Source organism: Ovis aries, chromosome 18 (assembly GCF_016772045.2).
Source record: "Ovis aries strain OAR_USU_Benz2616 breed Rambouillet chromosome 18, ARS-UI_Ramb_v3.0, whole genome shotgun sequence".
Taxonomy (NCBI): domain Eukaryota; kingdom Metazoa; phylum Chordata; class Mammalia; order Artiodactyla; family Bovidae; genus Ovis; species Ovis aries.
The window spans coordinates 45,399,069-45,423,987 of record NC_056071.1 but is presented as its reverse complement, the minus strand read 5'-3'; the positions used below and the strand labels follow the sequence as shown (position 1 = coordinate 45,423,987).

At 35.1% G+C, this 24,919-nt stretch overlaps 1 protein-coding gene across 13 annotated transcripts in view; it reads right to left on the bottom strand.

Annotated features, from left to right (window-relative positions):
- The window catches only part of MIPOL1 (mirror-image polydactyly 1), a 353,644-nt gene that overhangs the window by 70,758 nt on the left and 257,967 nt on the right, over positions 1–24,919 (bottom strand). For all 13 annotated transcript variants that reach the window (XR_009597112.1, XR_009597113.1, XR_009597110.1 and 10 more), the window contains one exon: positions 10,867–11,097. Coding sequence is in view for 5 of the 13 variants with exons in the window: in XM_060401446.1 (XP_060257429.1) it covers positions 10,867–11,097 (231 nt within the window). In the remaining 8 variants the exon portion in view is untranslated. The remainder of the gene's footprint in view (positions 1–10,866; positions 11,098–24,919) is intronic.

Below are 24,919 nucleotides of genomic sequence, written 5' to 3'. Positions count from 1 at the left end.
ACAAGCAGAAGATATTCTTCAGTCTATGGCTTGCATTTATAAAGTGTATATTTTTCAAAGTACTTTTATGTACATGTATATTATTTGATTCTCACAATCATGTTTGGAAGTAGTTACAGCAAGTCTATCAGCTCCATCTTCCAGATGAGGAAACCGAGAAGAAACACAATCTAATTAACTTGTATGCACCCAGTTAATGACAGTCAAGGGCCTTTAGTTTACTGGTATTTCTACTAAATACTTGGTTGCCTTCCTCTTAACTTTCAATTCTATTATTTTATTATATGTTAGTCTCACTTATTAGATAAAAGTATTAAGAACACAGACTTATTCATTATATTTACTTCACATATAATAGAAATATGAAGGCTATTAATTAGTCATGTTCATCTTTTAAGCATATTTTAGAAAATAAAGCTTACTTGTTTGGGTTTAGCTCAGGACTTTTATAAACTGTAAAGTGCTAGACAAGTCTAATAATTAAATTTGTTCTGGAAAAATACACCATATTTTAATTTAAAGTAAGATTCAGTTGTAAGCATTAGTAACAGGTGAGTATAGTGGACTACATCTTGACTATATATACAATTATGAACTTCTAAAATCTTACAAAATCAAATGCAAAGTACCTTTCAAGAATGCATTAAAGTTCAAAGGCTCCTTTGTACTAAACAATGCCTCTTTGCATTTTCTAAAAAGGTAATCAAAAAGTTCTATTCCGACTGTAAAATATTTTGGCCTAAATTAATTAGACTGATTAATCCTTGAGAATGGCAACACAGATTTGCCCTATCAAGTGAGTTTCAAGAAAATATGAAAGGATGTCATTAACAAATGTTATGAATTGAGAGCCCTCAAACGAAAGCAGTAAAATCAATGTGCAAATATAAACTCGGATTTTGGTCTGTTTCATAATGTAAACTGTTTTCCATAAAGCACAATCTGTACATTTGTCATTTAGTTTTGAAGATAAATGTCATTTATTTTTGAAGTTGAAAAATAACAAAAAGACTTTAGACCCACATATAAAAGGTATTCTTTTTATCCTTTTCTGAGATGCTGACCTGTATATTCATTTAAAAATGAACACCACATCTTTACGTTATTAAATCTTTGTTTTGATCTATTAGTATTCACCAAAGTGCCATTTTATAAAACCTCACACTGAATAGACAAGGCTGGAGGTGACCATCTGCAGCTTTAGAGTCTGTGTTTGAATTGATGAAAAGAGCTTTGTGTTTTCATTGCCAAGTTTGATTCTTCCAGTCATTAGGCATTCCCCTCAGATCACATCAATGAAGCCGTACTCTCTTACACCCATGTGTTAAATTCTCTTCTCCTCATGGTTTCCTTTGCCAGCTCTACTCAAGAATGACTACTGGGCCTTAGCTACATTCTTCTCACAGCTGTGTCAAAAAGAGCATCAGAAAGTCTTCTTAAAACCCATATGTGTATCTGGGCAGTTCTCAGTCTTAGGGTCACCTCACATTGTGGCGTGATTATACAGAGATTCATTCTTGTTCTTGAACTGAGCTACTCCCATCATTCTGAGAAAGATTAGGCCCTCCAGTCAGTAGTGGAGAACTTCTTGGAACACTGATGTGAAATACACATAGCTCAGAAGGCAGATTAGCTTAAACTAAAGAAGGTGACATTTCAAGATTTTGAGCATGTTTATGTTATTTTTACCATTATGTGGCTTGTCAAATGGTATAACACGAAAGAAGACACACTTTCATTATGCTTTTGGATACTATTGTATGTGAAGGAAAAAGTCAAATGATGATGCTGTTCCAAGAACTATTAGTTTGAATGCTATACATGTCAAAGTAATTTAAAAAATTAAAATAGTTAAGTTCACTAATAGGTTCCAAAATACTATTTACTATATAAAATTTTCACTTCCAGTTAGTCTTTCCATAGGAACACCTAATGAAGTAATCTATGGTAGCAAAATTATTCTTTTCTTTATACTTAGGTTAAGAGCTGAAGAAAAAAATGATATTTGTTGAGTTGCTCAGGAATATATTAACAAAACAATATAAGAAAGAAAGACGGAGGATTTCAGCTGCTATTATATACTATATTGCTACAGAATGCATTCTTTTCTCTGTAAATGTAAATGATGAAGAATGAAGTTTATGTGAGGACTGTGTTTATGATTTCACTATCAGACAGAGTTACCCTGAAAGAAACAATATTCTTTCATTTATAGAGGGCCAAATGTGCACTTGGGAAAAATCCTTTAGTGGGGGATACAGACAAACATGGAATAATGAGAAGAAAGAATCAAACATGGAATCTTACAATCCAAGTAAAATTTGTATTTCTAGTTGTTCTTGGGTTCAATTTAGAATTTTTCAATTATATTTTGGGAATAAAACCTATACCTAGTAAAGAAGTATACATCAGACTTTAGATGAATACACTGACAATATATTAAAAAAAAATCAGACCTTGATTTATGCAAGCATGTTAACATTCTCTGCATCAATAGACAGATACATTATATCCATTCATCTGTGCTTTTAAGAATAGAGAAAGCAAAAGAGGAATTTCCGAATGAGTTATCAAGTATAATGAGGTTGAGCAACATCCAGGCAGGAACGATGAAAACTTTAAAAAATCTAATTTCTACAACAGCTTCCTTTTTCTCCTTGACTACATAAGAAGTATGCTAAAATATTCAGTGGTTGGTGATATTAAGTACCTTTCCTAGGAAGTTCAAATCACTTTATGTATCTATTTTTATCAATTCTAAAACTATTCTCAGGTAAGATAGATGAGTTCTCCTATCTTTATGAAGTACCCTGGGGTCAAGGGTTAAACAATTAAGAAGGCTTTTAACTGGAGCTAAGAATAGAACCTAGGAAAATGGTACTGATTAGAGCGTAAGACCACTCTTAAGGAATTTACATTTCATGTATATGCATGAAAATCACAATAGGACATCACAGCAGTGTAAGAACTCTTGTACTTTTTTCAGCTTGTCAAGTTTCAGTTAAAGTGTACTTGATCATCATTAAGTGCTTCCTATAATTTCCCTAATAAAGGTCCATATAGTCAAAGCTATGGTTTTTCCAGTAGTCATGTAAAGACATGAGTTGGACCAAAAAGAAGGCTGAGCACCAAAGAATTGATGCTTTCGAATTGTGGCGCTGGAGAAGACTTTTGGGAGGCCCTTGGACAGCAAGGAGATTTAACCAGTCAATCCTAAAGGAAATCAACCCTGAATATTCACTGGAAGGACTAATGCTGGAGCTGAAGCTCCAATACTTTGGCCATCTGATGCAGAGCCAACTGACTGGAAAAGACCCTGATGCTGAAGAAAAGACCTGAAGAAAAGACCCTGAAGGCAAAAGAAGAGGGCAGCAGAGGATGAGATGGTTAGATGCATCACTGACTCAGTGGACATGAATTTGAGCAAACTCTGGGGGATAGTGGAAGAGAGAGGAGCCTGGCGTACTGCAGTGCATGGGGTCGTAAAGAGTCAGACACGACTTAGTGACTGAACACCAATAAATAATTTCCCTAAAATAATAGGAACTCTTATCTTTGATTTCAATTACTGTAACACTGGGATTAATGAAAAACAATAAAATTGCTCCATTTTATTTAGTTTTAAACAGAAACTATATGAGTCTCTTATTCAACACTTCTATTCTTTTTCTCTCATTCCTCTCATGATCATCTGAAGCGTGTTTTATCTACCTTAGTAGGCTGAGATGAATACTAGTCCAACTCTAGATCACCTAGAGAAGACAGACTCTGAAATGAAGACGCCAATCACATGTAAGAACTCATGTTGTGATTTAACTTTTTAGACCCTACTTTCAGGCTGTTTATGATTCATGCCATAAAATTAACCATAAAAGGGAACTCAACAGGGACAGGGCAGATACTTAGGTTTAGACAATCCCTCTTCCTCTTTAGCCTGGATCTTTTACTTTACACTTCATTGGAATTTCTCAATTTTAATAATCACAGATTAATCCTTCCCTGGTAGAAAGAAATGAGCTAGACAATTAAAACTATGTTTCTTTTTCATGTCAAAGTGAGACAGTCCTTGAAGATCAAGGTATAAACCTCAATTCTCTAGTTTTTATAAAGAAATGAATATAATTATATCACCTATCAAACATGGTAGGTATTTCTGTATATAATAAAAGTAGCTCTAAGGAAAGCTACTTTATGTACTCAGTGTGTAAGAGAGGTGATCCACTATAAAAATATATAATGGAATTAAAGTTTTTATAAAATACATACTTGTTTGATAGAGTACAAGATGTATTTCATAAGTTAAATAGGTATTTAATTTAAAAACATGTGTTATGATTAAAAAACCCAGAACATTAAATTCTTAAAAAGCATATCATATGTTCAAGAATAAAAATTAAGCATGTTAGATTGTGTATATTTTGAGATGATTGTTTAGGAGGCATCTGAATCCATTTTTCATATATAAATGACATATAAAAGCTATATCTAATTACTTCTAGATTCAGAAGGTGCTGTCCAAAGCTGACGCGGGTGTTCAGTTGTACATAAACTATCACAAATAAATTAACTATTTGACTGATTATTTGCTGAGGTATATATCATACTTCACAGAGCTTTTAAAATCTCAAATACAAAAAAGATTGTGAAGACATTTCCAGAAAAATTTTAAATCCTCATTTACTAATAATACTAATAAATCCAAGTAAACTCTCAACATTTTATTAAATCTTGATTTAAACCTTATGCTGAGTTGAGAATTTATGAAATGTACTCTTTGATTCAATTAACAAGTATCATATTTACAAAGCATTCACAGTACATCTAGTATTGCTTTGCAACTTGTAGTCCAACCAAGAATTTACAGGGAAAATAGCAAGATAAAGTGGGCAAGAAGTAGAATAATTTTAATGAAAACACAATATTAATGCAACTATGTAAAAAAATTCATTGATGCTTTTCACATTAAACTATGTAAGACTATTTGAGCAGAATCATTTATCATTATAGTTAATATCAGATTCTGGAACTAGCAACAAAACTACAAAGTTTAGTGAAGTCTTTTGATGAAAACTGTAGTTTTTTTTTTTTTAATAATAGAAAAAAAAAAGTCAAGAAACTGGAAATGCTCTGTTCCCCTTCCCAGCGCCCAGAGTCATCTACCCTGTTTTATAATTCAACCTGCAAACAGATTAAGCAGCTAAGTTTGTGAAAAGTATGTTTGCTCTCCGCTAAGAACCGTTGTGTGACACTGTGGAGACTCCCCCGATACCTCGACGTGAACTACAGACTGCTCTCACTCATCAGCAGGGAAACCAGGCTGAGAATTCACAACTCCTTTGTAACCTCAACTTCTTCATAGAAATCAGTATTTGGCCAACGGCAGGAAAGACTTTTATTAGCTTTACATGCTCTTTTCTTTTTTTTTTTTTTAATAGCACTCAAAAGCCACAGGATGCCTTATATTTCAGAAGGAAATGTTTTATGCTGATCTTTGAAATTTTAATTATGCAATTAAAAATCAGAATGCCTACAAATAAGTAATTGATTTTTTTCAAAGTACAGAAAGAAAATTCTAAATATTTTTCTTCTTGAAGATATATTAAAAGTTTACAATTTTAGTCCAACCTATTCATTATATAGTTATAGTTTATGAGGAAATAAATAACATCAGTGAAAATTCGGCCCACAGTAAAGATGGTATGTGATGAAAGTTATTTCATTTTAAAACCTAGATCTTTGAGAGGTCTTCTAACCACATCAGTCTGGCTGTAAATACTTTTAGGTAACTGTGTAGTTTAAATACGTTAATTACAGTAAAATATATTAAAAAATCCCTTTGGGAACTTTTGCTCTAGGCCAGAAGCAGCATATCTGTACATGGAAAGACAGACAGAAAAATACAGCACAAAGAATCAGATTTTATAATCTCATGTGATAAAAACATCATTTAGTGGACTAGTGCATCAGTTTTCTTTCTAATAAATGAGGACTATGGATGGTCTAGGCAAAACTATCAAGAGAAGTTTGTTATAACAAAGTTCTCATGTTCTTAACCTGTTTCTTAGCTTCCACGTAAATCTCTCCATCCAGGATTGGCAAAAACAAAACAAAACAAAACAAAACAAAACCAAACCCTAAAAGGCAAATCACTATGTGCTCTTCTTCCACAAACACATACATTTTTAAAAGAGACCTACCTAAAGAGAGTAATGTTGAAGGCAAAGGAATGGATTTCCATTGGTGAAATTTTAGGTATCACCCAGATACCTAGGCCAAGAAGTTATTTTTGGTTTGTGAAGTCTGGCATTCATCACATTTTACCCTGTAAGTGACTATCTGCCTATAAATATTGGCTACTTTACGGATAGTAATCCTGTACAACTTTCCTTTCCAAATATACTCCTATAGGTTAAAAAATTTAAGAAAAATATTTACTCAAAGAAATAAAATATAAATTTAAAATACAGTTATCAGAAATAGTTTATGGTCTCTCTGTCCTATTTACTGAAGATTTCAGGTCTTTTAAATGTAATTAAACTTGATGGAAGTTTGTGGTTAGAACAAGCTGATCACTAGCAAGTGTGTGTGCTCACTTACTCAGTTGTGTCTGACTCTTTTGCAGCCCATGGACTGTAGCCTGCCAGGTGCTTCTGTCCATGGGATTCTCCAGATAAGAATACTAGAGTGGTTTCCATTTCTTCCTGCAGGAGATCCAGGGATCAAATCCCTGTCTCTGTGTCTCCTGCATTGGCAGGTGGATTCTTTACCACTTTGCCACCAGGGAAACCCCTTTCTGTCATTATATCAAACTATTAAATTGTTCTAGTCTATATGTTCATAAGCATTTATAGAGTACGCACTTAACAGCGGGCATCTGTGCCAAGTATTTGGAGGCAATGGGGATACAAAGATGAACAGAACACCATCTATGGCTTGGAAAAGCTCCACGATGACTAATTTTGCAGGGATCAGAGTAGATAGGATACAGATATACAAAGCAATTTTAACACCTATTTGATTAAGACTTCTAATAAGGGTATGGACTGAGTATTACGAAAGCATTAAAGAATGGAAATATAAAGAACCATCATAGGGGTAACATTTAGATAAGAATTTAAGGAATAACAAAAATCTGGCAAGGCACTAAAAGGGAGGAATATTTTCTAAGAAGGTGAAATGGCATGAGCAGAGATACTGTGGTAGGGCATCATGGGGGAAGATGATACTAAAACAATGGGAGAAGCCCATTAATAGGCCTCCAGCACCCCACTCCAGTGCTCTTGCCTGGAAAATCCCATGGATGGAGGAACCTGGTGGGCTGCAGTCCATGGGGTTGCGGAGAGTTGGACACAACTGAGTAACTTCACTTTCACTTTTCACTGTCATGCATTGGAGAGGGAAATGGCAACACGCTCCAGTGTTCTTGTCTGGAGAATCCCAGCGTTGGCAGAGCCTGGTGGGCTGCTGTCTATGTCACACAGAGTCAGACACGACTGGAGCAACTTAGCAGCAGCAGCAGCATGCTAAGCTAAGCTAAGCTAAACAACACGCTAAGTTGTTTAAACTTTAACTCGCAGGGGTTGAAGAGTCCCTGAAAGATTTAAAATCGGGAAATAATATAACCTGATCTGTGTTTTAGAAAAATTAACTCTGGTGGCGGTAAGGAAGACAAATTTTGAGAGAGCTACAGGCAGGTAAACTAGTTCTAAGATTATTTCAATAGTCTAGAGGAATAAATTATTTCAACAGCCATGAGGGATGATGAAGGCATGCATTAATGAAATTAACAAGGGAAGAGTGGTGGGAATCAGGAGATACTTAGCCAGCAGACAACAGAGACTGATGGCAAAGTGAACGTGAATGACAAGAGTGAGGGAAAAAGGAAAGGGCTGAAACTTTTGAGGACTATGATAGAGATAGGAAATACAGAACGGGAAGGGTTTATTTTCAGAGGAGTAATTTTTCACCAAAAAAATCTATGACACAGAAGACTGTGATTTAACTTTCTAGAATGTTGGAGAAGACTTGGTAGAGAAAAGACAGTTGAACTACTCCTATGGGTTTGATAAATGTGATACTAATGATATAATTTGCAGAATGCTATAGTAACTATTACAAACTAGGCATCTTTACATACCATCCGGTTTATTCTTCACATAAAGTCTCCCTGTGAAGTCAGTGTAACTGTCCAAATTCTTTCACTGAAAAAATTTTGCTTCAAGGGTTAAGCAATCTGCCCCAAATCTGACAGGAAATAGGTAGGAAAGCAGGGACTCAAACACAGGTCTGTCTGATTTGACTACACATCTTGACTGTCTTCTACACTGCAGTGAATCTCATAGGATGAATACAATTCTCATGAAGGAAAAGGGCCAAAGGCTCCAAGGAGAGAGGCCAACATATATAAAGGCATTTAGCCTTGAAAAGGTAGTGCCCTTCTGAAGAATGAGACAGTGCAGTGTGAGTGAAATGGCAAGAGGAGGAACTATGCGATGCACATTCTTCTAAAAGCATCACATGTATTATCTCATCTAATTCTTACATGATGAGGCAGGAATATTACTGTCCACATTTTATTGCACACATCAGCACAATGTTTTAAGATGAAATGTCCTAGTTCATATACCATACATTCTGAATCCAGAGCCTGAGATTTTAAATTAACATGTTGAAGACGTATGAGCATTTTTACTTATTTTGCCATGATCATATACTAGTTTTATAATAAAGTACAGTTAGGAATGGGCCACTGAATTTAATATTTAGGAAATTACTGGTGATCTTAAGAAGAACCATTTTAGTATAAGAGCTAACCATAGTGCATTGAGTAGTAGACGAGCTAATGGGAACTGAAAAATTAGAGTGAATACAGACCAGCCATTTAAGAAATTTAGTTATGAAGGGAAAGGGAAACTGTGAACATTTTTAGTTTAAATTTTAATTATTGCCTGGAATACTGATATACTTACAAAGGACCTTCAAAAATAATTGCTAGTAATAGTAACTCGGATTATATAGAGGATACTAATACCATCTAATAAAATCTTACAAGTTGGCTTCCTGGAAGGTTATCATCTTATATCCAATAAAACAGGCTGATGCCCACCATAACTGTAATGAAGATACATTGCACACTTGAGAGCAACTAGAGATGAAAGATAGTGTATAAAATATGAAAAGGAAAGCCTGATAATACTTCCTCTAGGTCTGATTGCTAGAAATCAGAATAAAAGATTTAACATTTAAATTAAAATTTAACATTTAACTCTGGTAACTGACATAATTATTGCACTTAAATCCTGTCCATGGTTGGTGCCATTTCCAAGTCTTGATTTGACTGTTGTAAAATGTGAAAAATTAAGGGCAGTATCACTAGTTTTTCAAAAGGTTAAGCATTACAAGAGAAAATGTTGTTTCTACTTCTTGGGGTACAAAGTTATTTCTTTTACAAAATAATAAGATAGCTGATGAGATTTAAAAATGAAAGCTGACAACATTTCCAAATATTTTAGAAATCTAACGCTCTTTGGGAAACACAATTTTAGGGAATTTTAGTTATATAAAGAAATTAAAGGATTACATGTAAAGAAAACTGAAATTTTAAATTACTTGTAGCTTTTAAGCAAGTTGATCCAAAATAGATCTTGACTGTCAAAAGTTACTGATTTTGTAATTGACAATGAAATGAGATAGACCTAAATATCTATCTTGGTGCTCTTAGAACGTTAATATTTCATTGTGAATAATTATAGACAATTGCTGGTCAAATATAAACTTAATCTTTAAACCTATAAAAACATAATATCATAAATCATAAGTTTCAAGGTAGAAGACATTGATTTAAAGATTAATATGCAAAATTCCTAATCTGTTTTAAAAAAGTCTTGACTACATATGTACTTGACCTTAGGCTATGAATCAAGATATAAGATATAATTTCAGGAGTGTGAGGGAAATGTTTGAGAGCTATTTTCAAATAAGAAGTAGTAAGAAGTAAGAAATCTTGAAGTTAGCACTTACACTTCATACTGTAAAAATGAAAAAAACTGCTAAGGAAAAGGGTATGTTTTAGAACTCTTTGTCTTACAATTTAGTGTCTTAGAATTGAATGCGATTAGGTATGTAAATGATGCAATGCTGTTAGCAATACATAAAAAAAGGCTCTGTTAAAATGACAAAGTTCTATTACATTAAAGCTGCCTTAGAAAATTCTGCTACAGTGTTCAAGTCTCATCAATTAACAAGCGACTTCATTATCTGATAAGTTGCTATCATTTTGCTAGCTATCATTAAAGACTGACTGATTATGCAGCTTTATTTTAATCTGAATAAAAATGCAAAGATTATTTAAAATAAATATCATGCACTGTGAAAGCTGTATTGAATTCTTCAGAGGAACAACACAAGAAAATGAATTTCACTGTACTGGATTCTATGTACCTAGAGGTCTCAAACTGCAAGATCATAGATTTCAGCTCAGGCAGGATTACTTTGATGCTAAATGAATAAAGTTGGTAACTTGCCCATCTCTTCCCTTTGCTAATAACTTCATGTATTACCTATGAAATGATTTTTATCGTATGGCCTCCATGAACTCATGAAGATCAATTACTAAGTTAAAGAAAGTTAAAAACAAACAAAAATAAAAGTTGTTTGCCCTAAACAGTAACCACAATTTCCAAGTAAATGACTTTTTGACCCCAAATTTAAATATGACAGGTAGTCTAAAAAAGTTCATTTGGCTCAATCCACTTTTGTCTGAAACTAATAATAACATGAATAACATATTCCTTAGTTGCCAAAACAAAGTGCTTTTGCCTTGTTTTGTTTCATACTTTTGAAATAATACAAGATCATTTTACTTACTTCTGAATTTTATCATTGGCCGTTCGGGAGGCCTCTACAGCACGCTGAAGCTCTAATTCCATGTTTGCTCGATCTGTCAGAGCTTGCTGCAGTTGGGTAGCCAGTTCCTCATTTTGTTGTTGAGTGATGGAAACAATGTTCTCTCTATTTTTTAAAGCTTCTTCATAGGTACTAAGTGTAAGATTAAACTGATCCTTCAAATTTTCTTCTTGGGATAAAGATTTGTGTAAACTGAGAAAATATAAAAATAAAAAAATTTAAACATAAATATGTAGGCTTACAAACCAATAATCTATTAAACAAAAATCTCCAGTTAGAAAGATCCATTTCTAAAAATCAATAAAGGCATACTTAAATGGATAAATGAAAGTAATTTTTATATCACAATATTATACTTGATAATTATCCATTTCTCTGCTTCTAAGCTGAAAGCTACCCAGACAAATGATTATCTTTGCTACCAAAGCATACAAAAAGATGCTGTAAGATGTTAATTTAATTATATCAGTGTAAATATTACATTCAATTTTCTTTAAAAGGAATAGCAAAGAATTGGAAAATAAAGTATCTCTAGGTAAATAAAAGAATGTAATAAGCTGACTGCAAAGAAGTGAGAAGTAAGAGAATGGGCATCAGTTTAGTAGATCCAGGGTCTAATTCAGCTGAACACTTAATGAGAATGAATGAGGTTTGTACAAATACTGAGAAGCCTTATACACAGCATTTTCTACTTGTCACAGTTGAGATATGAATGAGGTTAAAATTACTAGTCAGACCGCACAGAAATAATATGTATTCAGATATATTTTCTTTTTGTTAATGAATCTTACTCCAAATACACCCACTCATTAAGTCATACAGAGAAACAGCATATAAATTAAGACCAAATGAATGCAGAAGAAAATGCAGACAAATAGAATCCTAAAATGCTAAAGGTCAAATCTTTGATATGTCATTACACCTACCACCTGAGGTTATTTTGAAATGGCACCAAGCACCTCACTCAATTAAATAAAGACATTTTGAAAATATAAATATTTAATAAGGGGAAATTTAAAATCCACACAGGAGATGTTCTTTTTTTATTAAATAAAATCATTTCAGTATATGCATACAAAAGAAATGTCGATGGGAGACTCGAAGTAAAACAACCCAACTATATAATACAGATTGATAATGTTGAAAGAAAGTAATCTAATCCTTAAAGCTGCAGAAAGCTTGTCAGGGAACTTTAACTCTGGCCGAATATCTAGCCTAGTACTTTATCTAAAACTTTTCAAACTAAAGTAATTATAAATTTCTTCTTGCTTTAGCAACCTATACACCTCTCCAAGGTGTTCACTTTGGAGAAGGTGTCACAAGGAAATAAGATGGACCTGAAGCAGGGACCGTTAGCACACCAAAAGAAATCATTCCAGAATTCAACTTAATCTGGAAGAGAGAATGCTGCTACACTGTGGTCAAGTGACTGATTATTATGTATGAAATAAACATGGTGTATGGTGCCAGATTGGCGGAGTGCAAAGAAAGTATCTTCCTTTGTGCTTTTTCACCTCCTTATTTATGTATCTAACTCTTATTTCATTCTTCTTTCTACCAATCTATATACTTAAAGACTTCTGTCTCTTGCTCATTTTCCTATTCTTTCTCTGTCCTCTCATACCATCTACATTCTTCCAACTTCCAATTTCTTTCAATCCACTCTTTTTGTTTACTTGAAAGACCCAAGAAAGAAACTAAAAACAAAACAAAACCTCTAAAAAGTCTATGTTCTTTACTTTTAAATGTCATTCAGAAAACGAACATCATGGCATCCGGTCCCATCACTTCATAGGAAATAGACAGGGAAAGTGTCAGACTTTATTTTTGGGGTCTTCAAAATCACTGCAGATGGTGACTGCAGCCATGAAATTAAAAGACACTTACTCCTTGGAAGGAAAGTTATGAGCAACCTAGACAGTATATTCCAAAGCAGAGACATTACTTCGCCGACTAAGGTCCGTCTAGTCAAGGCTATGGTTTTCCAGTGGTCATGGATGGATGTGAGAGTTGGACTGTGAAGAAGGCTGAGCGCCGAAGGATTAATGCTTTTGAACTGTGGTGTTGGAGAAGACTCTTGAGAGTCCCTTGGACTGTAAGGAGATCCAACCAGTCCATTCTGAAGGAGATCAACCCTAGGATTTCTCTGGAAGGAATGATGCTAAAGCTGAAACTCCAGTACTTTGGCCACCTCATGCGAAGAGTTGACTCACTGGAAAAGACTCTGATGCTGGGAGGGATTGGAGGCAGGAGGAGAAGGGGAGGACAGAGGATGAGATGGCTGGATGGCATCACGGACTCCGATGTACGCGAGTCTGAGTGAACTCCGGGAGTTGGTGATGGACAGGGAGGCCTGGCGTGCTGCCTTTCATGGGGTCACAAAGAGTCGGACACGACTGAGAGACTGAACTGAACTGAACTGAAAGAACAAAATACAGAACAAATACAGAAGACTCCAGTCCTTACAGTTGATCCCCTTCCCAAAGGTAATCACTAATTCAACCTCTATCAAGATTAATATTGCTTGTTTTTGAACTTTTTGTTTGACGTATTTTACCTAACATAAAGCTTATGAGATCCATCCTGCTGTTGCATGTAGTTCTCCCCCCCCTTTTTTTTCTATTAAGTATTCTGTTACATAAATATACAGTAACTTATTTCACCACTCCAAGGTTGCTGCCATGAATAAATTCTCATATGTATCTTTCGATGGACCTACGCACTTGCTTCTTTTTTGCTTGGTTTTTGTTTCCAGGTTTACTGAGATATAAGTGACGTGAGCACTCATACCTGAAACAGAATTTCTCCTTAGGATATATGCATGTCCAGATTTAGCAGATCCTGCAAAGTTTCCCAAAGTGGTCACACCGATGTACACTCCCATCACAAGGGAGTTCGAGTGGCTCTACGTGCAGCCTTAGAGTGGGATTGCCAGTTCTTTAAACGGTGGCCATTTTAATAGGGGTACAGTGATATTTCATTCTCTTAATGTTGTCTTTTGATGAATACAAGTTCTTAATGCTAATGAAATCCAGTTTATTATTATTCCATTTATGGCAGTGCTTTCTTGTGTCCTATTTAAAAAAAATCTTAGCCTATCCTGTTCCTTTGTATTTAATCTTACATATATGCTCATCATTTAATATTTAAAGTCGGTCAGCTTTTTCTTTGGGAATTCTGCACTTGCTTAGGATACCTAAAACACTATCTAGTATATTATAAACAATTAACTATTAAGAATCAATGACTCAGTTTTAAAAATTATACCATTATTAAAATCAATGTTATCCTAATTTAACTCCCTAATCATTCATCATTTATTAGTCTTCTATCATTTAGTATTTTCCTTTTGGGGAGTAAGTTTATACTACCTGATTTTAATTTTCCTCTCAGATGGACCTGTGACTGGGACCCTTTATTCTCAAGCTCAAAAAGCTACTCATCATTCCGTGTGTTTTGGAAACCTTTAAATCCCCATCAAGTCTTTCTCAGACTGAAGTGATCTCATAAAAAGATGAATTAGATAATGTCACTCAAAATCCTATAATAGTTCCTCACTGAATTCAGAATAAATCTCTGACGATAATAACGAACTACATATTTTAAATAACCTCACAACAACTTCGAAAGTCCTATTAATATTACTTTTTTACTAATAAAAAACTGAAGCAAAGACATAAGTAATTTAATTAATCTCACCCCTAGCAGAGCCAGGATCTGAACACCCACCACAGCCTTTTACTTGGGCTGGAATCCTCCCCTACTTGCCATGGGCTACAAAGCCTGTCATCTGGTCTCTCTACGTGCCACCTTTTAGCAGACATTCCATTTCTCAGGTACAGCAAGCTTTTCCTGCTTGAAGCATTTGTTTGGAATGCCTTTCTCTCCACGCTTCTATGTGACGAAACTCCTAGGTCTCAGCCTAAGTACTGCTTTCTCAGATAAAACTTTTATGTCTCTTAATTTAAATTTATATGCTCCCTCATAGAACCTCTTTTCCTTAGAACTTATAATACTTTGCAGTTTTTTTCAGTATCATCATGTGATTTACTTTCTAATTCCCACATATTAACTTACATAGGGAAGTTTTATTTTATGGGAAGAATATATTCATAAACTTCAATAAATCAGAATGCTTATAATTTAGGGAAATTTTCTTAGAGGAATAAAGGTGAAGTAGAGTGGATATATTCCTAGTGTGTATAAATCTATAACCACTGAAGTAAATTTTTGTTTTGGTGATTTTTTCCGTGGCCCCATGGACTGTCTCCCGCCAGGGTCCTCTGTCCATGGAGTTTTCCAGGCAGGAATACTGGATTGGATAGCCATTCGCTTCTCCAGGGGATCTTCCAGACCCAGGGATGGAACCCGGGTCTCCTGCGTTGCAGGTAGATTCTTTACCATCTGAGTCACGAGGAAAGCCTGCACTAACACTTTTCTTCAGAAAGTTCTTCCCTAAATTGACAAGAGGGTTACACTGTTTAGTTTTCTTCAGAGTCATATCACATTTAACCTCTGTTCCAAGTTGATTGAGATGCATTGCTTTTCAGATGCATCTTTTCCCATGCAGCAGCACTGCAATTTAATGGCACTTAAATGACATTGTACAGGAAAAAATTTTAAGTTGCAGTAAGAATAAATGATAAAACAACAACAGAAAAGCTGTTAGTCACCCCCGGAAAGAGTGTGGCTTACAGGGCATTAACACAGGATGGTAACCAACCCTATTTATTATGAAGATAACGAAGTAACATAAAAAATTAAATTAACTCTTCCAGTTTTGAAATTATGTAATTCTTAGTGAATGTTTCTTTAGGAAGTCAGCCTTTAAAAACACTTTTACCAGCATTTAGTGAGCAGAGGCCAGAGATGTTGCTAAACATCTTACATTGCAGAGGACAGATCCCCACGACAAAGAATTATCCAATCTAATACGTCAAGAATGTCAAATCTGGTAAACAGAGATTGGATTTGGATTTTGAAGAAGAAGATTCAAATTTCAGTCTTGCTGTTCACTCTGTCTGAAAAATACAGTACCCCTTTGACTGTTATCCTTAACTCTAAAATAATGAGAAAAACCTCATTAAGTTTAAATGAGAAAAAAATGAGGTGATCTATCTATATGAAAATATCTACCACAACACCTGGCAGAAACCAGCTATTTATACACTACATAATTTTTTTATATTATGTAATTTAAAAGAAATAATTTATATCTAATTATTTTGTATAAGATATCATATAATACTTAGATATTTTATAAATACTATGATTAAAAAAACCTGCCTGTTGCTACAGATTTTTCATGAACTGGGAGAAGTAACCTAGTTTTCCTAACCTTATCACTCACTGATAACATTATTAAATCATTAAAAAAAAAAAAAAACAGGCAGGTTTGGCTTGTTTTACTGAATAAAAATAAATAAAGACAAAGCCAATATGGAAAGCAGAAGTATGAGCTATGCTGTCCTAACTACATTTTCTGAGAAGACAGAGCCTCTTTTTTACTTCCCAGTTTATTGCATCAATTAATTAACTGACTTACTCACAGTAAGTCACTTGCTGACTGAGTTGCTGACTTACTGTGAGTATCTTTTCTCTGAAGAAATTCTTTTAACATTTCCTGCAAGGCAGGTGTTTTGGTGACAAGCTCCCTCAGTTTTTGTCTATCTAAGAAAGTCTTTATTTCTCCTTCACTTTTGGAGGGTAAGTTCCCTGGATGTAGAATTCTAGGCTGATGTCCCAAGGTTTAGTCTGACAATTCAAGGTGCTCCAGAACTCTGTTCTGCTTTTCTTTTCAGGCTTCATCCTACCTATGCTATCAAAAATTTTTATTCTAATCAAATGGTAACATAAAATATTCTTTAAAAACACCCTCACACTTTTCACTATGGATTACTGCTCACACTGTTGCCTCTACTATGAATGCCTGATCACTACACTTTAAGACCCAGATGAATTGTCACAACCAGCATGAAGTCATTCTCCCATATCCTGCCAAGGAGACACAACTTCATCATTTTCCACTATCCTTCATACCTACTTCATGCCTGTCTTATCTTTTCTACTTTAATACTTTTACTCTTCTTTATTTCTTTCTATGGCCAAGCACAGTGGCTTTTCTATAAGAGGCTTGCAAAAATTATCTATTGAACATTGTTGCTTAAATGCTCCATTTGAACAAGTGGACTCTAGTGTTCTAGAAGAGTTGTATCAGTTTTACTTTCCTTCTTTTTGTCCCTATGTTTGTGCGAAGCCTCATTCTCTACTGTGTTCCCTCATCCCGACTCCATTCCATTCCATTTTTGAGGAATATTTAATGATTTACCTTTTTGTTTTGAGATAATTGTAAATTCATATGGAGTTGCATGAAATAATACAGAAGATGCCTGGTATTCTTAACCACCTTCCCCTCAACAGTAACATTTTGTAAAATTATAGCATAATAGCACCACCAAGATATTGACATGGATACAGACAAAATACAAAACAGTATTTCACCACAAAAACCTCCTTTTTCCCTACTTCCTTACCACTCCACCCTCTCCTTAAATCTAATAACTACTAACCTGTTTCCCATTTGTATAATGTCATTTCAAGAGTGTTATACAAATAGAAAGGTTTGGGGATTTTCTCTTTTCACACAGCATAGTTCCCCAGGAATTCATCCAGGTTGTTGCATGTATCAAAAATGAAATAGTAGTTTTTTCTGAGGAAATGGTCTGTCCCTTGAAGTTTCCGTTTCTAAGCATGTAGAGCTGTTCATAGTAATCTCTTATTCTTTTTATCTCTGGAAAGTCCATTGTGATATCCTATCATTCCTGATATTCGTCATGTGTCCTCTCTGCTCTTATGTGCTTCTTTCTGTTCTTATTTTTAATATTTTCCTCCTTCTGCTTGGTTTGTATTTATTTTAATGTTCTTTTTCCATATTCTTGAGGTAGGACCTTAGATTGCTAATTTGATACATTTCAAATTTCCCTAAGGTATGAATTTAGTGCTAAAAATTTCCCTCTCAGCATTGCCTTAGCTGTGTCTCAGAAATTTTGCTATGTGGCAGTTTGATTTTCATTCACTTCCACATGTATGTGTATATATATATATATACACATATATACACACATATATATATTCTAATTTCCCTTGACAATTCTCCGTTGACTTATTGATTATTTAGAAATCTGTTGTTTAGTTCCCAAGTGTTTGGAACTTTCTTGTATCTCCTTGCCACAACAGGTAACACTTAAAGTTTCCAGTGATTTAATGTGGATATCTGGGAGGTGGGAGGGGGGTTCAGGATGGGGAACACGTGTATACCCATGGTGGATTCATGTTGATGTATGGCAAAACCAATAAATATTGTAAAGTGAAAAAAAAAAAAAAAGAAAGCAGAAACTTTAATTCAAAAAGAAAAAAAAATAATGTGGATATCTTTGAGAAGAGGCATTTTTAGCCTATCACAATTAATAAAATCAATAAACCTCTAGCCAGGCTAACCAAGAAAGAGAAGATAAAATTTACTAATAGCAAAATGAAAGAGAGGTCCTCACTGATCCCAGGGACATTAAAAGTAACATTATGAACAACTCTATGTCCACAAATTTAATAACTTAGATAAAATGGACCAAATTCCTTGTAAGATACAAACTAACAAAACTCATACAAGGAGAAATAGTATGAATAAGTTTTTATCTATTAAATTAATCAACAGGCAATGATATCCCATAAAAGAAAGCACAAGGCCCAGATGAATTAATTAAACATTTAAGGAAGAAATGATACCAATTCTTTTTCTTTTGATAACAATTAACTCTTCATAATCTCTTCCAGAAAGTAGAAACAGAAGAAATATTTCCAAACTCAGTCTATGAGTCCTGCCATTATCTCAAAACCAAAATCAGATTAAGACATTATGAGAAAAAAAACCCTACAGACTATTATCTCCCATGTATATAGATGCAAAAATCCTCAGCAAAATATTAGTAAATCAACCCCAACATAGTACACAAAGAATTATGCACTCCAACACATAAGATTTATTCTAGGTATAAAACATCAAAAAGTTGATTATTGTCATCTATCATAAAACAATCTAAGAAAAAAATCATTTGATTATACCAATAAATTCAGAAGAAGCAATGGCAAAATCTAAGATCCATTCATAATATAAAGTTTCAGCTAACTAGAGGGAGAAGAAATTTCTTAACTTGATACAGAACATCTGCCAAAAAAACTCTAAAGCTAACATCATACTTAATGGTAAGAAATTAGATACTTTCTCCCAAAGATCACAGCAAAAGCAAACACATTTCCTCTTACCTCTTCTGTTCAACACAGTACTGGAAGTTGTAGCTAATGCAATAAGATAAGAAAATAAAATGTATACAGATTAAGAAGGAAGAAATAAAACTCTCTTTGTTCACAGATGGCATGATTGTCTATGTAGAAAATCTCAAAGACTCAACAGAAACAAAACAACAAAACTCCTGGAACTAATAAGTGACTATAATAAGGCTGCAGGATTGAAGGTTAATATAAAGTTGATTGCTTGCCTATCTTGCAGCAGTGAACAGTTCCAGTTTAAAATGAAAACATAATACCACTTATATTACCACTCCCTCAAATGAAATATTTAGATATAAATCCAACAGGAAGAAAACTGGAATAAAAGAAATCAAAGACCTAAATAAATGGAGAGATATTCCATGTACATGATTAAAAAGACTCAATACCATTACATGTCAATTCTTTCTAACTTGTTCTATAGATTCAATGAAATTCCAATCAAAGGACCAGAACATTATTTTATATATTGACAAACTGATTCTAAAGTTTATATGGCGAGGCAAAAGGTTTAGGACCGCCAACTCAATATTGAAGGAGAATAGTCAGAAGAATGACATCACCCAACTTTAGGACTTAAAGCTACAGCAATCAAGACAGCATTTTGCTGGCAAAAGAAGAGGCAAACAGATCAGTGGAAGAGAACAGAAAGTCTTGAAACAGACATACAAATGTGGCCAACTGATCTTGACAAAAGAGGAAAGGCACTTCCATGGACAAGGAATGGCCTTTTCTCAAAGTGCTGGAACAAATGAACATTCACACAAGAAAAGAATCTAGACAGAGAATTGACACCTTTCACAAAAAGTAATTAAAAATGTTTTATAGGCCTGAAGAGTAAAATGCAAAACAATATACATCTAGAAGATAACATAAGAGAAAACATATGAGATCTTGGGTTTAACAATGAGCTTTTAGATACAACACTAAAGACATAATCCATGAAAACAAAATAGATATAAAACCTTATTAAAACTAAAAACTTGTATGCTGCCAGAAACACCGTTAAGAGAATGAAAACACAATCCACAGACTGAGAGAAAATCTTCACAGCAACATAGATAGACTAGAGATTATCATATTAACCATATTTTAGTAGGAATCCAAAGTGACACGAGAAAGGAATAAACAAAAGGCAAGCATGGCCAGCCATGGCATAATATCCAAATCAGACCTAATCACACCTGAATTCAGCCATGTCTAAGTTATAAATCGAAGCACCTTATCAGGTAAGATAAGCCCTACCTGTGATCAGATACCATATTTATGTAGACACTAGATAACTAAGCTGTTAGAAATGGTGTAGAAGAAATCCCTGCACGATGTAGGAGAGTGGTGTCAGTCAGCTCCAGACCTAAGTGATCTTACAGTGCGGAGGCCTAGTTAAATGTCAACTATCATAATTTGTCATCCTCTTTCTACTGAGATGGGGCACTCCATCTACAAACAGTCACAAAGGAAGAGTATCACCCACATAAGGGTCAGTTCTAGACAAAAGGTTTTGAGGAGCCTGGCCACGCTCTTACTAGCCTATTTCTTAGCAAATGGCTGAGAAGTATGTTCAACTATTGAAAAGCTATGCTCCATACCATCTGCATGAATAAATCATTCTACTAAAAATGTAAAAACAGCAGACCAACTGTTCTTACATAGGGTAAATATTTTTCAATTTTATTAATGATCCTAAATGACTCCCTTAGGAAAAGTAAATTAAGTCCTATATATATAGTTTTATTTCACATTATAGAAAGCCTAGGATAAGCACTGATGCTGCTCTCAGCTATGAAGTTTAAATAAATTCATTTTATGAGACCATTACAAAGGCACAGTGCTTGATACACAGCTGTTGCTGTACCGTTGTTTGTTTAATTGAGTTGTTGAGTAGGGTTCAGTCAGTACACACAGACTGGAAGCATGTGCTTTGCTTTACTTGGAATTGGGCGGCTGCATGGTGACATGTCAGGCCCTGCTTCCCCTCCTCATGTAAATGAATGACTAGTGTGTGCTGGGGCACTTTGCTAGAGCTATAGTAGTGACTAAACACACATTTCAAATGACTGCAAGTGCTATCAAGGAAGGGATGTGATATTTGAGTTGAAATTTAAAGGTAAGAGTAGCACTAACTAGAAGAGAGGTGATGGAAACATTTCAGGCATAGGAAAGAGCATATACCAAGGCTTCATAACAACATGATGATCTTATTACATAGTAAGTTAGTAAGTATTAGTCGCTCAGTCATGTCTGACTCTTTGCAATCTCATGGACTGTAGCCCACCAGGTTCCTCTGACCATGAAATTCTCCAGGCAAGAATACTGGAGTGGGTTGCCATTTCCTTCTCTTATTACATAAGGATATATTATATATTTATCTATTTATCTGTACTTTATGTATATAATAAGGATGGCTGATGAGCTCAATGAAGCCCAGCTACAACCAGTGTTTGTATCACTGAACAAGTGGTTGGGACTAGATCAGAGGGCCTTTTCAGAACATAAGGAGGATTTTGCTTCTTTTCCTAAGGCAAATGAGAAACTCCTGAAGGATTTTAAAGAGAGGGGAACAAGATTTACCTTTTAAAACAATTGCTCTAGTCTGGGTAGGGTGTGTTTTGTGTCTCTTCATTACCTTATATGACAAACAGCCTCTAACTGCTAAGATGCACCTTGCTTCTTCTCTGAGTGGAATTTCAAGGGCATGGAATTATATTGAGGCTTCCCTGGTGGCTCAGACAGTAAAGCGTCTGCCTGCAATGTGGGAAACGCGGGTTCAATCTCTGAGTTGGGAAGATCCTCTGGAGAAAGAATGGCAATCCACTCCTGTGTTCTTGCCTGGAAAATCCCATGGATGGAGGAGCCTCGTAGGCTACAGTCCATGTGGTAGCAAAGAGTTGGACACGACTGAGTGATTTCATTTCTTTTCAAATCTGGGAAATAAAGTTCTAGAACTCACATTTTCTTTATTTTCCTTGGCTCAGATATTCCATTTATGAAGTTTTTTGCTTTGTTCTGTTTTCTACCAGAGATTCTGACTAAGTTCAAAGGTATGCTAGTCTGGTCTAAAAGATGAGATTTTTCTTGGACTTACTTTGGGATCATCTCATTTAGAATCAAACTGTCTGTGCTTGCTATCTTCACCTCAAATTCTATTCAAAGCTCTGCTATCTGCTCTATCCACAGCTGCTCCAACGATGATGTTGCTCATTTTTCAATCTCTATGTTTTACTATCTATTAGAAGCCAATTCTTTCTGAAAATGCTTTCTATAAAAATACATTTTGGCTTTTCTGCTTCATCAAAAGTATTTCTTGACACTTCTTAATCTCCTCTGGGAGCTTCTTTTTCTTTACCCAACTTTTAACTGTTGTTGTCTTCTCACTTCTAGACCCTCTCCCTTGATTTTAACTCAGTCCCATGGTTTCACTCAATCATTTATTTCGCTAATGACTCCCAACTCAGAAGTCTTTCTCTCCAACTCAGATTTCTATCCTCAGCAGCAGATCTACACAAGCACCTAGTAGACATCTTCACTTGGCCATCCTACAAATATCTACAACTCAGTATATCTAAAAACTAAACTCATGATCTCATTTTATATTCCTCTACAAATCAGCCCTTTCTTTCCCTGTCTTCTCACTGGGTACTGCTAGTGTTCATGCTCAAAACCTATGCATCATCCTTGACATCTATTTCTCACATACAATCTAATCAATCCTTTTGATTTAAACTTAAATCTCCCTTGTATCTTTCCAGTATTTCTTTCTAGCCCCATTACCATTATCATAAATTTAGAGTGTCTGCCATTATTTTCTTAAGTGGATTACTGCAGTAGTCTTCACTTGTTCTTTGCCTTGAGTGAGTTTTCTAAAGCACAAATGTGAATGTGTGACTACATGGATTAAAACTCTTCAATGACTCCTCACTGCTCTGAGGGTAAAGTCCAAATTCCTTAAGCATCACTTACAAAGCTCCTCATGCCTCTCTTTCTAGCTCATTTCTCATTATTCACCTATTTAATCTCTACACTCCAGGCCAGAATGAACAGCTTTCATATCTCCCAGAACACTGACCTTATTCTCTGTTACTTATCTAGCCCCTACTCATCCTTTAGATCTCAGCATGGATATGAGTTTCTCTAAGAAATCTGACCTGTTGTCCAGATTAGCTGATCCTCTCACGTGTTCCTATAGTACTCTGACCTTTCAACTGGATAGCTGTGAAGCAATTTTTTCCCCCCCACCATTTGATCTCTGCTGCTGCTGCTGCTAAGTCACTTCAGTCGTGTCCGACTCTGTGTGACCCCATAGATAGCAGCCCACCAGGCTCCCCCGTCCCTGGGATTCTCCAGGCAAGAACAGCAGAGTGGGTTGCCATTTCCTTCTCCAATGCATGAAAGTGAAAAGTGAAAGTGAAGTCACTCAGTCGTGTCCGATTCTTGGCGACCCCATGGACTGCAGCCTACCATTTGATCTCTAGTGCCCAGAAAAGGATTTAATAAATATTTGTGGAACTGACGGTCTGCTTCATGTGGTTCTTAATTTTTTTTTTTTAATGTTTTAATGGCTGACTCGAATCTCTGTGATTGGTGTGTGCCCTGCAGAATCTAAGTTATGGATACGTACTGGTCTATAGTTAAGCAATGCGGCTTCCAGGTTGATTGCTTTGTGAACACTAACAATAAGAAAAAGCCTAAGATTTAAAAAGAAAATGAAAGAAAGAAAAGCAAGCAAAAATAGCTCCCACGAATTATTCTCCTCTGGAGGGGGATTTCACCTTGACTCTCATCTACCATGGTACTGCTGTGGATTTCAGCAGTTTTCCTGGAATACTAGATACAAGTGCTACTGGACTCCCCTCTGGTGGATGAGTGAATATTTGCTCGTAATGAAATAATGTCTGAAAGGAGTCATTCATTTAATAAATACTTATTGAGCAACTAAACATATAGAGTACTGAGTATACATTAAAAGCTTGGGGATATAATAGTAACCAAAGCAGATAAAAATGTCTGATCATACAGAGATTTTGCTCACTACCTTTATCTTTAGTGCCTGGAAGAACTGCTTAATATTTGCAAACTGACTAATGAATGTTGCTTAAGGCCTGCTTCTAATCTGAATCATTCTGCGTTTCCTTACATCTTGACGGCCTTGCATTCTAGATGAGGGATTATAAGGCAGATGCATAGAAAAAGAAGGAGGGCTGTAACACAGTTCTTCCGGTGGGTAATCGTTCTGTCTCCCTTACTTTCTTTTATATCTTTAATTTTGAAATCAATTTTTACCATAATATAGCATAATCAACAAATGTTAGCTTGTGAAATTTAAGAGTTCCCTTTATAATGAATAGAGTTATAAGAAAATATCTTTTTTCATAATTTTGCTGATAATTTTGGCTATGTGTTATTCACATACAGGGCTTCCCAGGTGGTGCAGTGGTAAAGAATATGCCCGGTAATGCAGGAGACACAAAAGATGTGGGTTCTATCCCTGGGTTGGGAAGATTCCCTGGAGTAGGAAGTGGCAACCCACTCCAGTATTTTTGCCTAGGAAATTCCATGGGCAGAGGAGCCTGGTGGGCATGGTCATAAAGAGTCGGACATTTCTAGGTGTGTACATACTACATACACTCACATATACCAGAATGATTCCCTTAATTTTAGCAAATTACACATG